Source organism: Aspergillus aculeatus, assembly GCF_001890905.1.
Source record: "Aspergillus aculeatus ATCC 16872 unplaced genomic scaffold ASPACscaffold_5, whole genome shotgun sequence".
Lineage (NCBI taxonomy): Eukaryota > Fungi > Ascomycota > Eurotiomycetes > Eurotiales > Aspergillaceae > Aspergillus > Aspergillus aculeatus.
In genome coordinates, this window is record NW_017962980.1 from 299,342 (window position 1) to 312,839 (window position 13,498).

The window sequence follows — 13,498 nt, forward strand, 5'->3', positions numbered from 1 at the left end:
CATGAGGTCTATGTAGTTGACCTTAGGTACTACGTAGTGTTAGGAATAGTAGCTTCACTATATGAAATTACCCCCTACCACAAATATACCCACCTATACACAACCCCCCCATCTACCATCCCAACCCAAGACATGTCCCCAATCCCAATCCCAACATCAATCCACTCACCCCACTAATCTTCTAGACCGACCGCACCCCAAATGACCTCCCTCTAACTTAACCTTCCTCCACCCCCAACTCCTGCTCATTCCCACCCTCCCGGAATGAAATGCGTCGCAGGCGTTGGATTAGCTGAACCTCTACACTTACGCTTGGGTAGAGGTATCGAATGTTAGTGCTGTTGGTGTCTTGCTGGCTGGGGAGTTGGCGGCGATGCCGGAGTCCGGGCTTGGGGAGGAGCAAGCGGGAAAAGGAAGGGGGGCGTGGTGGTCGATTGCGTGAGTCTGGGGTTGTGTCCGTCACCGGTTGTTGCGGGAGCATGGAAAATAGTGGCGGCCAGGGTGGCGTTGAGGGTGTTGGGGAGTGGTGAGTCGGTTTCTCGAAGATATTCGGCCGGGGGTGATGTAGTATTTGTTGTAGATTGCACTTGCAATGGAGGTGGGTAGTCATCGCCGCTCATTTTTTTATCTTCTGTTCTCTTGAAACAGTCTTGCTGTATTGCTTCTATCTTACACTGCATCATCATCATCATCATCATCATCATCATCATCATCATCATCATCAATGAGTCATGCTTGCTATGTACTTCCTAGCGTATATACAAGTTATTCACAAATCGCTATTCCTGTTAATCATATTCCCAAGGTGCAGCACTCAAAACATCCCTCTCCGAGAACGGGCACCCCATCCCTCCTCTTTGCCCACGCTCAGTCGCTCATACCGCTCGAGCATATCATGCATCCCGGTCGCCGCCGACGACTGCACGTCGCTTCTCATCCCATCGATGTAGCTGGGGTCACCGTCAGCTTTGGTCAACCCCTCGGCGTAGTGATCCCATCGGTCGGGCTTTTGAGATTCCGAGTCCTGTCGGAACAACTCCTTGATGCCGGGAGGGACATCCGTGGAGTGTGCGACTCGCGATCCCTGGTTGCGAGAGCGCACGGACAATTTGAACAGATGAAACAGGTTGCGGCCCACCTGGGACCGACACGCGATGATAGAAAAGGCACTGGTTAAAGTCAAGAAGTCTTGGTCAAGAATATCGAAGCTCTTCTGTTCCAGAAGAGCAAAAAGTGCGAGGTTCACTGAATACATGGCAAACTGGTGGGCGTGTTCCATCCCATACTCAGTTCGCTGGAGTCGAGCGAGAGAGGCAATCGATCGCGCGGATGAGATAGCAATGGCAAACGGATTGAACTGATCTTGGGCGTCAGAGGCTTCGTTCTGATGGGACAATCGCGCATTCGGGCCGAGGGCATCGAAGCAGAGATTAATCACTAGTGTGTGATATCGCATCCTGTTCACTCGTCAGCTCTGGCTATACAAGAAAAAGAAGAGGCGGTACCAACCAGAGGAGGATGATATGGGGGGCGGGCTTTTCAGCTGGATCGAAGCACGGCGGAAGTCCCCGCTGCCACTTGCGGAGGCGCAGATAAAGCTCCTGTTTGCGCTGATTGTAACCGGGAGCAGAATGTCCTTCCTTCGACAAGCTTCGGGAAATGTCACGGGCAATATCAGACAGCTGGCAAGCATCATCGAAGTACTGACTCAGATAAGATAGTCGGGCTGGGCGAGGAAGGGGATATGGTGTCCATATATCTCCTGCGCCTGCGTCATCCCGGGCAATCCGGTCAATGCTGACTGAGTTCACGCGACTTGGCTTCAGGAAGTTCGTGTGAACAACTCTGTGATAAGATTGTACGATAAGGTTTAGTCCAAATGATTCCTTGAACAGGGTCGGTTGAGACTTACGTGTCGATTTGATAGAGGCCCCAGGCGGTCCGCTTGATGGAGATAATCATGTCTTCCGACATCTGCGATGTCTTGAGCTCTCGCTTTTTATGATTGATGATCCCTAGAGACTCTGCCATTTCGATGGCACGATGTAGCATGGCATAGCCATGATCACCATTTCCGGAGACGGAATATCTAAAAGGCATTCGATCATCAGGCATCGAAGGATTCATAACGACAAGGGGTAGCTGCATGGATAGGGAACTTACCTCTCATAGAGGAGAAGGATTGCTTGCAGGGTCGGTAGTCGAATATCATTGCCCCTTTCGAATTGGTGTCTTTTCATGTGGCGCTCCGCCTCCGCGAGGAAGTCCGCCCCTTTCGTCCTCACATCTCCAGGAACCGTGTATGCCTCGGAATAAGGCGAGTAGTACTGTGCCGGTGCCATTCCACAACTTCAGTAACAGATCAAGGGCGCTGGGCGAGATTTCCCGGACTTACACATGCGTTGGCGAGCAGCGCATTGACTAAGAATGGGCTGCAGAAGTCTGAATCCACATTCCCCATCGCCATGTGCTTCAGGAAGGATTTGCGGTCCATAAATGCATAGAACGGATAGTCCCATGTCAGATACAGCGAAACTAGATGGGATACGAGGTCGTCATCATCCGTGACACTGGTCCAAGGCTTCGCAGGCACCCGGAAGGGAGCATTGCCCGTCAGATATCGGATGTCCATCATCATGGGCCGGAACTTGGGTGCTTCACTTTCCACCTCGATCCCTTGCCAAATGCCGTATAGTTGTTGCAGCGCATGGGAATCCTTCCCGGCAGCGCGCATCTCGGCGAGAGTCTGGTCCAGATAGGCACGCACCTCTTCTATGGAGGCGTGTCTTCGGATGAGCTTTAGCAGGGCGTCGGCATGGTTGGGAATCGTCGATCGCACGACCTCGAAGAGATCGTAGAGCATATCATGATGATAGTTCGACGTGTCAGTTAGATACTCGGCCACTGATTGACAGGCCTCAGCCGAAGTCTCGTTGGACGCCTCGTGGCCAGAATGTGCGTGGACCAGAGGCGGCGAGTGAGGACCATTCTACGGGAAGGATGTGATCGGTCAACAATCCAGCATTACAAGTTGGGGAAGGATGAATCAAGATGCAGGATCAGGGATTCACCTACCATCAGCTCATCCGACTGGGAAAGAGAGCGGGTTGGCTTAGTCGGTGGAGAGTTGCTAGGCGCCATGGATGGATGCTAAGCATAAGATACTAGTGTAGTAGGTGATAGGCGATAGGGGAGCAGGTGGTGAAACACGTTCCGTCCAGCAGGTGTCAAGCCTCAGTCCTCACACAAAGGGGGTTAGGTCAACCCGAATCTAGAAAGCCACATTGAAGACCAAATAAACGTGGGATATGCAGTCCTAGCGGAGGGCTGGGTAGGATGGGTAGGATGGGTGGGATGGGTGGGATGGGGAATTAGTGGATGAAGATAAAAGATGGGAAGGAAAAAGAATGCGGGAAAAGGAAATCCAAGGATGATGCAGTCGGGTGAGAGTGGTGGGTTGCATGGGATTGTGGGCGGTGCCTGAGACCCAAAACTGACTACACCATGACATCAGTCCGCTTGCCGCTTCGGTCACTCTCTTTTCTCTCCAGTCTTCCTTCCCACCTGTTAGGGAAATCCCCAAACGTTACCTAGTCTACCGATGGTAATCCGTGCTCAGTAGTTTATTCTCGCCACTATTCGTCACCTGATCATCGTCATTGCGTTTCTCATCACACCAACACACATTATCGCCCTTGGAGAGAGGTTCATCGAACCTCGGTGAAACCATGGAGAGTATCGAAAACCAGGAGAAAAATGAAAAATGAAAAAAAAAAAAAAAAAAAAAAAAAATAAATTCAAGCCACTCAAGAGTTCGCACCCACCAAGCTGCGAAGCAACATTAGCTATCATGGGTATAGCACATACGGAGCATGAAGTGCAACGAGCAGCAGCAGCAGCAGCAGCAGAGGTCGCAAATAGGCGTTATTTAAAGTGTGAGCTTCTCCAAGCCACCCGGCGTGGGTCTTCCCAGAATTGCCCTCGGCAAATTCGGTCCGGGGGAAGTTGCCGACCGTATTTTTCAATACGTATACGGGGACCATTGCGGGCGATAGGCAACACCGTTTCTGTTAATCTGATTCGCAAACGCTGACACACTGTTTTCCAGCCCTATGACCTTAAACCTCCCCCAGGGCTGAACAAATGAAGATCAGAATGGAACCCTCCAATCCTCTGGGGATAAATCATGAAGCGGGATCGTCAGGAGCCTAGTTGAGAATATGCCACCACCACGTCATCATCTTGATCAGCCACCTTTCCCCGAGAGGCAGTGGTCGACGGAAGGCCCATCCTAGTCCTTCGCGTAGCTGCATCTCCACCACTCGGCGCCAGTCGACATGGTGGGCAAAATGGAATGGAAAGTGGTGTTGGCTGATCGACTTGATCGTGCAGTCCATCTTCGGCTGCTCCTGCAGCTCTATGTGCGGCTGCAACAAGGCGGGCTGTTCGCCTTCCAGGTCCAACTCGATCTGCAGTGACCCTTGACTAGTGAACTGGCGCACCTGCACAGCGAGATTATGGTGATGGTGGCTGTGGTAACGATGGCGATCGTGCTCGTCAACATCCCGAAGAATGGTGAGGTCAATGAGCGGGTGCTCAAATGCCTCCAGTAAACCATGGTGCTCGCTCCCATGCGGTGCGAGGTTCACCTGGAATCGGCCCTCGAAGATCAGATTCGGCGAAGACGGCTTGCGATGCATAAAGACTCGCGTCATTCGAAGCGGCAACTCAATCAAAGCAATCGAATGAAGAATGACTTTCTGGGGCGGTGTGTCGGGCTCGGTCCAGGTGCGACGAGCGAGGCCATTATTCACATAGCGGACGATTTGTTCACTGATTTGAGCTTGATTCATGTGCCAGAGACGTTGGAGGATTCCATTTACCCAATTGATAGTCTCGCCGTGGGCCAGGATCTTGGTGGCGTGATATCGCTGGCAGTCATCTCGAACGACTCGCTGCATACGCTTCATGGACACCTTGGTATAGGTGCGACTAGCCGCGAGGACGAACAGTAGCCATGCGAAACTGAATCTGAGTTGACCCACAAGCCACGAGGCGAGACACACGAGCACGATGACTCGAGCCTCCGTGTAAGTTTGCTCGATGGATCCGATCAAGTCGGCTGGCTCGCGAGCACGACCGGGCTTGCCCATGGCAACGAGATGTTCGATTTATTTCCTGCTCGGGCAAAAAGCACTTAGATAACTTAGCAATTCTGAAGAGGGGTTCGTTTGTCATATAAGCAATCAAGGAAAGATAGCTGCAAGCTGCGTGCGACAATCATAACCAGACAGTCGGGCAACATAGCGGATGCAAGCGTCAATTGCAGATTTCATGTTCAGACTCTGAAGAAGAGCAGGCAACCGTAGTCTTTATATTGAGTACCACAAGGTGACGAGGGTGAAAACCCGACTAAGGGGTGGGGGGCTTCATGTGGACAAGTGGTTCTGCAGATTCAAGCAGGGCTAAGACTCATAGGGCTGATGCGCCTCCGAAAAATAAGAACGGTATTGCAAATACCGAGTACGTCTCCCTGGGCTGCCCCACAATTGTGGAGGCGCCGGAAATTTCATCTCCCGATAAGCCGCAATGCACACGAAGATGTGGCTTGGGCTTGTTTGCATTTGGTTTCTCACTCGGGGTGTGTTGGAAAGCGGGGTCAGCTGCTTGGTAACTATGCGGAGCCAGGCAATATGCTGCCAGACGCTGATTTGACATAGACATCTTTGCGGCCTCGAGGATGTAAAATACTAAGTTTAATGCTTGATCACTACCGGGCTCCTGAACACAGCTGCTAAGGCACTTTCCATTCGTGCTTAATCGATACGCTGACACAAAGAATAGGACTCGGCTTGTGTTGCTGTTATTTCCAAGTGTATTAACCAAGATAAGGGGGGTGGCGCCATCTCTCTTGTGGTCGTAATCAAGATCCAATTGGCAGCTGAGGCTCTCGAAAGGATCTCCAGCTTGCAGTACTTTCAGAATCCTGATGCCGGTTATAACAGACCTTCAAATTAGCTAACTGCTTCAGTGGCTGATCAATCTCAAGTGGGAGTCTTTCATTTCTACAGGCCACTGTGGTCTGGTTCGGCTCATACTGCTATTGAGTTCGCCAACAGTACCATCCTCTAGAGGAAGATTATGTCATCCATCGGCAGCAAAAGTTGATATCGCCTGGATCGAGCTGTATTGAAAAGTCATTGCTTTTCATACGAAGCCAGACCCATATTTCTTCGGCATCGGACGACTACCCCAGGCCCAGTCACGCGCTTCGATTTCATCGTCGCCGCCGCCGCCAACGAGGCCAACGGAACCACATTCATTCTGGACCTGAGCATCATTCAAGGAGGCTTTGCTTCGATTGGACATGACCTCTTTCGCCTAGGCTTGGCCCCCGCCCGGAGTGTATACCTCGACGAGGATGCCGGCGCATAAGTTGATGTAGATGGCTGTGCTGTCGAGGCAAAGCGAGTTGTCGGGTCTTCGTGAAAGGTGTTACGTGCACCACATGTGGGATTGCAGGTTCACGAGGGCGAAGGTTAAGCATGAAAGGCAAGTGTCGTGGCTAAACCTGCGTGACCGTTGGGAGGAAGGAGGTGGAGGGCATTATGAGGTGCGCCGGAGTGAGAAGAGTCGACGGAGAAATTGATGCATGGCACTGTGGTAAGAGGGATTAGTCAATGCTGAATGTAGTGTAAAGCGAGGTGGGTGGTTTTACATTGGCTTACTAGCTTCATAACTGCTTCTGTATGGTTGCGATTGGTTATATAGCTTTGCCAAATGTCAGCTACATTGGCTGATGTAGGGTTGGTTAAGTAGGATGAATGTTCTTCGGTTGTTTTGAAGGATACTTCCCTCGTGCGAAATGCGTGCTTTCGGTCAGGCAAAGCATAAGTGCAATGGCAGTGAGCCACTTGGGTTATCGACAAAGCATAATAGCCTCACAGTCCTACAATAAATCAATATCCTTGGGTGCATGCCATGGGGAAATTCCACAACGTCATGATGTATGGAGACAGCTTCGGTTGTGTTCAAAAATCGACTGGATTGAGTGAGCCGCTCTCATCCTTGTAGATTGGTTGTCAGTGCTTGTCATGATGCTTTTGAGATCAACTGCTGAACTCGCCATTATCGTGGGCATGGAGTACTGGACCTGTGTGGTGTCTCTGACGGAAAAACTGAGGAATAGCTTTCCTGTTTGCATCTTTGTCAAATTCTGCTTCCCCTCCAACAATGACTGCATACAGACTTTGACTATTTTTGCATGTTTGACGGGGAGCCAAACGAAGACCACTAAAACTTGTTGCTTGTGACCTCCCTCCGGCCAGTTCTTTCCCGCCTTAATCCATCCCCACCAAGCAACAGATTATCCTTCATTCGTTCCTCGCGCCATTTGTGGAGACGCACTTTCGACTACGATCAAAAGGTGAACAGGATGACTCCAGTTCGTTTGCAATGACTGCAAGGGCATCTCTCACTCGTGCTGGAACGGCAATAAGCTGACAACCTGGCTGCTTGTGTAAGGTAGTTAGTTACTGGCCCGATGTCTCAACGTTGTTATGCATGAGACAAGACGCTATGACTGAATAGGTATGATGCAGCAATGTCGAGGGATTTCCAGGAAATGGCTGACAGCGACGATCTTCGATGTGGCAGGGTTCGTGTTCGTTGCCTACCGCAATGATCGCCAGACCATCACAGAACCAACCTCCTATTCTGCGGTGACAGAGATCCATCAACGGGATTTACCTCTGAATGTCATTTGTCTGGTGGCCCTTGATCTAGGTTGGGAAAGACAATGTGATTGAACACGCTCTGTATCATCACTTGTCCTCAAAGAGGCAATTTATTACATTCTGCACAATGCTCGATCGACATGGGGGGAATCACCTTCCTTGGCACCCCTGGATCCCCGATCACTCGATTGACTAATCAGGCCCGACCCGGCGTTGATCAGATCTTCCCCTAGAGCTACGGGCGGGGTCCCTTCCCCTTCCAGCTAGCGACGGAAATTGATTCCAAACCACAAGGGAGCAGACAGACTACAATGACACACTCTGCAATCCTGGCCAATGATTGACGCCTTGATTGCTGGTATATGCTGAGTCCTCGATCTCGATGTGACTGATCCACAAAGCCTTTTGGGACGGCGCCTGTCTGTTATCCCTTAGACTGGTCGAATCACTGGGACCGCCACCAGGTCGCTGCGAGAAAGTGGGGAGAGGCAAAGGCCGGGCTAGACAGTACATTTGAAATAATCAAACTGATCGGGCGGGCATGATTCGAAAGCTTTTAGGCCTCTCGTCATGTTAAACCACGGATCCAGCCCGCCCCTGGAGCCAAAGCACTCCACGAACACCCCTGCAGAATCGGAGGTCTCGTCGTCATTTCTCCTGGTGTAAGCCACCACTGATGGTGCTCGATGACCGTTACTACTATCTCTTAGCCTGTGGTTGCACGCCGGACTTTAGAAGCCTCTCCCTTCCTCCATCCCATGATTCTGACAATAGACTTTGTTTGTCAAAAATCCATATTCCAGCCTGCATCGCTTCCACATAAAGACCAAGACCTGAGCTGGCACGAACACGACCCTTCAGCAACGCCTTTCCCTCGCAACCACAGGTGGCGAGCCGCATAACCTTCGACCCCTTCGACTGCCATGAGCAACGGTACCCTGGAGAACCACCCGAAAAAGGATCAGCTTGATCCTCCCGCCCCAGGCAAAGCGGCTGCGCGAAAGAAAGTCCGGCCCACCTATTCATGCTTAAATTGCCATAAACGCAAAGTCAAGGTATATCCACACCACACTACACTGAACACCTATGCGAGGCATTCGCCACCACCACTTTGTTCCAACCATCTTGTCATTACTTATCTGCAGCTTTGGACTAAAGCATACCGTAACAGTGCGATCGTGTTAAACCATGCGGTGCTTGCTGTCTACGGGGCACTCCCTCGGAATGTGATTATGGCACCAGCAAGCGAGACCGCCAGTATATTCAACAAGCAACTCTCATTGACAACTTGCTACGCTCTTGTGAGAGCCTGAAGCAGCAGCTGGCGGAGGCTCGTCAGCTTGCCAACATACCTGCTGTGAAGGCCGAGGAGAGGCCGCTATCGAGAAGGAGACCACTTCACACAGGCCAAAAGACGGACGACTGGGACGATGAAGATGCACTTGAGGATTCAGACTTGCCTATGGGAGACCCTGAGCAGTTATCGTTGATTCCTCGCGATGCTACGGTATGTAGCGAGGACCACGAAGGCAACATAATTCGACGAAGTATGCTCTATCCTTCCGCACTCCAACTTACACTTGCCCTGCCGCTTACGACGGTCTAGTTCACAGGTCCACTCCGATTCTGAAAGAGAAGCGTGTTCTGACAGACCCAATGGCAGCTGGTGTTGCAATAGAGTTCTTCATCGAACGATTGGTTGATAACTTCAGTCCGGTCAATGTCAGTGGCACCATTGCACTACGTGAGGCCAAAGAGATGCGAATACTTTCACCAATCCTCTACAAGGCTTTCGAAGCGGCATCACTCACATTTGCCGGAAGACAATATCATAACAAGGCTCTCGAGGTTGCAGGCGATTCCAAGTATATCAAAGTACTTCATCTTCTCCAGACGGCGTTGAATGAACCCGAGGGCAATCAATCGACCGAGGTCTTGCTAGTGGTCTTGCTGTCTACTATTATTGAAGTACGTTTTCGGTTACATAAGGGGGAGTCGGGCATCATACTCACTATTGCGAAAGGCTTTCAGACAAACGTCGGTGACCTCCATTTTTCGACACCAGCTGGGCGGCTTGGCGCTACTGCGGGCACGAACCCCTTATCGCCACCGGCATGGAGTCGAAAGATCTCTGTTCGTTGATCTGCGACTATACTGGGTTAGCAACTATCTTCTCGTTTGGGATTTGGCGTCCGATCTGGATTGACCGAAGTATATAGGTTACTGCCGCATTGGTGCATCGTAAGCCGACTTTCTTGTCCTCGGATGAATGGCTAACGGTGCCTTGGTCTTGCGACGGACCGTCAAAAGACATCCTTCAACATCTCCTCGACGTTGCCGTTCATATTCCGGGCTACCTGGCGCAGATCGACGATCTCCAAGCGGCGTTGCGAAGGCGAAATCCGGCAGTCTCGCCATCCGAGTTGGTCAGAATGCAGTCCACCATTTGGGCCCGTGCCCTTGAACTGCAAAGCATGCTCCAGATGTGGAAGCGTACCTACGCCGACACATACACCGGAGGCGGACCACGCGAGGAGTCCAGCCTTGATCTCCATCCCAGCAAACGGAGCGGGGCCGACGGTTGCGGGGATGACTCCTTCCCCGTCTTCCGGTGTCGCGATCCCAGCACGATGCAGATCACTGCAGCCACCAACCTGGTTTACCCGGATCTATTACTAGCCACGTCGATGTGCTACTACTGGGCACTCAACCTCGTCATCTCCGCTACCGACACCGGACTTGTCGACGTGCTCGGCCTGCAGGAGCGCTACGAGTTCGCCTGCAACATCTGCCGCAGCATGAAATATTACATCCAAATGGTCCCCGGCTGCTTGGTCTCGCGGATCATGTTCGTGCTCCGCACCGCGTTCGACAACTTTCCCGACGGCATGGTCGAGAAGCAGTTCATGTCGGAGCTGTTCGCGTACATTGGCCGCCGATTTGCTTTTCCGGTCTTTTCGAACCAGTGTACCTCTTCGTCGGTGAGGGCGGGAGGGAAGTAAAACAATACCACCGAGGAGGGCGAAATTGTTCCCTTCCGTTACGATTGTCTTTGCCTTGATTTTACCATCTCGATTGTCGCAGCGAGCGAGCAAGATGGAAATGGTTATGGCGTTTCTTGTTTTTGCGGGCAAGAGGGTTACAGGCGGCGTCCTAAGGCGAATTTATTTTTTTAAGTTGTGTACCTCGAATGTACGATATGGTAAATAGCTGGATGCTTGTATACGTTGATGCTCCATATGCGCAATTGATGCCTTGACGTCGCGGCTTATCCACGAAAATATGACTGGCGATGAAAGCTGGGTCATAAAAATAAGAAAGTGAAATTTCTGATCTACAGGTCAGTTGTAAATGTGAAATGACCACGGTTTGAGTCAATTGTCTCTTTTGCGAGTATATGTACGAGTCATTGCTTCGATCTATATATACATATTGTGAAAATGATAATGGGAGGGTGCCAGCAGCTGCCGCCACCCCGAGTTCAAGTCTGAGTCCCTAGCGCAAAATCGCACCAAGAGCATCTTCCAGAAATGCAGGCATGGAGGGTGTCCAGTCAAGACGGACAGTTGTGAGCACGTTCACATGATTCCATTCAGAGAAAGGGAGGGTGGAAAAGTGGTCGTGCCCAGAGCCTCCTCGAGAAGCTCAACCACTAGACTAGCTCGGAGAATGGTAGGTGGCAGTGCAGGAAAAAGCGGGGGGGCCGGGGGGCAAGAGGGCCGCCCTCTCGCTAGACGCGGCGTGACAGCTCAAGAATTGCGTCGGCAGCTCAATACATGCGTGTGCATATTAATGCGCGGTAAAGTTGGTGAGTGTGGCTAGACGCTGGACCGACCGCCTTTGCTCTAGATTCCAATGCTGAGAAAGCCAGGGTGAGAAGGTTTAATCTAGGCGGGTCGGCAGGGTGTTGTTTGGATTGTCTGGGTAACGCGGGGGCGGCGGGCGGGCGGGAAATTTTGGCCCATGACGGTGACGGTGGTGGAACTGGTTGATAATTATCCGTTGGATGGAGGCAAATGGGTCCATCCGGTCACATGCGACTGTGCTCATTGCCAAATGTGGAGATCAGTCCGGGAGGGGCGAGAGGGGAGGAGTGAAGGCGCCGGTACGTTTGTCCACGGCAAAGCAGTTTAGCAAGCACGCGCACACAGCGTGCAAAGCAATCAACTGTTGGGTTGGCCTCTGGGCCCGAGTCGCTCTCAATCGACTAACTCGCTCGATTCGGGGAGGTCGTTGAGGCTTGGGGACAAACCTGGAACGTATGGCGACGGTGCGTGGTTGAGTCCCCGCATCGGTCCAGGGTCGGTCGCCTGTATTGCTCTTGCAGGCGCTAGGCGTGATCGAGGCTAGTAAGCTAGCGTAGTGTGTGCGCGTGCGTGCGTGCTTGTGGTGTGTCCCCTCGGTGCTCCGAAGGCCACCTCCCCATCATCATTACCCGATCTGCAATCTTTTTTTCTTCGGGTCGGGAGTCCTTGGTTTGAATTATTTTCCCTGATCTCGGTTTTGCCTCTCGGCTTCTCAAGGGAATCCAGTATCCGTGGGGACCGAGATGAATGCATTCTGCGCATAGCACTCGATCATCGGGTCGATGTCCAGAGGGTCGTCGTTGAGATGGTTGAAATGGTCGACGGAGGGGTCTCGGATTGTGAAGCCCCCTTCAGGGTCCACGGGGAGCCAATTTGCGGTGAACCGGGTGCTCCCGTCAGGCATTTCCAGCGGGGTCAGTCCTTCCATCGCATTGGGGGATTTCAGTCCATTGTTATCATTCATTCCAGTGTACTCTGCCCTGGCCTTGCCTTTGACCCCGCGGCTGCAAGTTTGCTCCGAACCTGCTTGCAACGTAATAGTAGGTGGGTGTGGGTCGTTGAACGGAGGCTCAGACATCATCATCCCGTCGAGGGGGTAAGGAGGGAGCGGCAGGCTGTCCGACAGTCCCATGTCTGGAAGCCGATAGTACTGTGCGGGCTCTCTCAAATTGCACTCCCGTTCCCAGTCTCCCTCACTCCCACTGTATGATTGATGGCTCATTCCCGGCGAGCTGCAGGGCTCTTGCGTAATGGGCGATTGGCCGAATGGGGGCCCAGCGCTGAGGCTATCGTGCGATGACGACTGTGGTGACGAGATAGCTCCCGGAATGTTCATGTAGAGGGCTCGCTCGGTGGCTAATTGGGAGGTCGAACGGAGAAGGTCATCGAGGGAGAGGTGGGCGGGGAAAGACTTCGAATCGGGGGTAGTGTTGAAAGTGGATTCTTCAAATCTAGTAGTGTGAGGGGTTCTAGTCAGCCCATGTGCAGAGAGATTCCCGGCTTCCTGCAAGCCCGACCCCCTAGGAGTAACTTCTGGTGGAGGAGAATCTAAATTGCTGTGGCAGACTTACATCGAGGTCAGTTTATCCACGAATCCTGAGGAGGCTGGCGTATCAGGAATCCCTGATACATGGGGAACCCGAAATTGGTCCGAAGCAGCTTGTGCCATTGCCGACTCATAGTCGGCGCAAAGCTCCAGGCTCAACAAATGGGCAGACGACAGGTCAAATTCATTGACACCCAGCTGGTTCCCGTACAAGTCTTCGCCGACAAGCTCCGAGCCTAGAGCGAAAGCCTGGTCCTCTAACGAGTCCAATGGAAACCACATCGGCACGTCTGTAGAGAAATCGGAGTCGAGCATTGCGTTGGTCTTTTTCACGGGAATAGGTGGTAGGAGGGTGACTCGTTGTTTTGTAGATTGCAGTCAGAATCTCGCGCTCATTGCAAGGTGAGCAT

General features: G+C 52.1%; 4 protein-coding genes across 4 annotated transcripts; 1 reads left to right on the forward strand and 3 right to left on the reverse strand.

The window, feature by feature from the left end:
- Positions 1–693: 693 nt before the first annotated feature.
- Positions 694–3,327, reverse strand: ASPACDRAFT_77056 (fungal specific transcription factor domain-containing protein). Its single transcript, XM_020204860.1, has 6 exons — positions 3,076–3,327; positions 2,396–2,989; positions 2,164–2,327; positions 1,913–2,089; positions 1,510–1,845; positions 694–1,457 (listed from the first exon to the last, which is right to left on the reverse strand). Exons 1-6 carry the CDS (start codon positions 3,139–3,141, stop codon positions 815–817), a joined length of 1,980 nt encoding a protein of 659 aa, XP_020057575.1. The 5' UTR covers positions 3,142–3,327; the 3' UTR covers positions 694–814.
- Positions 3,328–3,766: 439 nt separating this feature from the next.
- On the reverse strand, positions 3,767–5,391 carry ASPACDRAFT_115845 (uncharacterized protein). The gene has a single exon (XM_020195935.1). It carries the CDS (start codon positions 5,151–5,153, stop codon positions 4,209–4,211), a length of 945 nt encoding a protein of 314 aa, XP_020057576.1. The 5' UTR covers positions 5,154–5,391; the 3' UTR covers positions 3,767–4,208.
- Positions 5,392–8,259: 2,868 nt separating this feature from the next.
- On the forward strand, positions 8,260–10,950 carry ASPACDRAFT_1866588 (Zn(II)2Cys6 transcription factor domain-containing protein). The gene is made up of 5 exons (XM_020197879.1): positions 8,260–8,791; positions 8,908–9,283; positions 9,343–9,704; positions 9,760–9,894; positions 9,956–10,950. Exons 1-5 carry the CDS (start codon positions 8,660–8,662, stop codon positions 10,736–10,738), a joined length of 1,788 nt encoding a protein of 595 aa, XP_020057577.1. The 5' UTR covers positions 8,260–8,659; the 3' UTR covers positions 10,739–10,950.
- A 1,304-nt stretch (positions 10,951–12,254) lies between these two features.
- On the reverse strand, positions 12,255–13,403 carry ASPACDRAFT_58966 (uncharacterized protein; the record flags this gene model as incomplete). Its single annotated transcript, XM_020203401.1, has 2 exons — positions 12,255–12,993; positions 13,114–13,403. The coding sequence occupies 2 exons, from the start codon at positions 13,401–13,403 to the stop codon at positions 12,255–12,257; spliced, it is 1,029 nt and encodes a 342-aa protein (XP_020057578.1).
- Between the last annotated feature and the right edge of the window lie 95 nt (positions 13,404–13,498).

Coding starts and splice junctions, on each gene's coding strand:
- ASPACDRAFT_77056 (XM_020204860.1), bottom strand. CDS start 3,141: ATGGCGCCTAGCAACTCTCCACCGACTAAGCCAACCCGCTCTCTTTCC. Junction 2,328..2,395: donor CGCTGCTCGCCAACGCATGT/GTAAGTCCGGGA, acceptor GCACCGGCACAG/TACTACTCGCCTTATTCCGA. Junction 1,458..1,509: donor CCCCATATCATCCTCCTCTG/GTTGGTACCGCC, acceptor ACGAGTGAACAG/GATGCGATATCACACACTAG.
- ASPACDRAFT_115845 (XM_020195935.1), bottom strand. CDS start 5,153: ATGGGCAAGCCCGGTCGTGCTCGCGAGCCAGCCGACTTGATCGGATCC.
- ASPACDRAFT_1866588 (XM_020197879.1), top strand. CDS start 8,660: ATGAGCAACGGTACCCTGGAGAACCACCCGAAAAAGGATCAGCTTGAT. Junction 8,792..8,907: donor GCCATAAACGCAAAGTCAAG/GTATATCCACAC, acceptor ATACCGTAACAG/TGCGATCGTGTTAAACCATG. Junction 9,705..9,759: donor TGCTGTCTACTATTATTGAA/GTACGTTTTCGG, acceptor CTATTGCGAAAG/GCTTTCAGACAAACGTCGGT.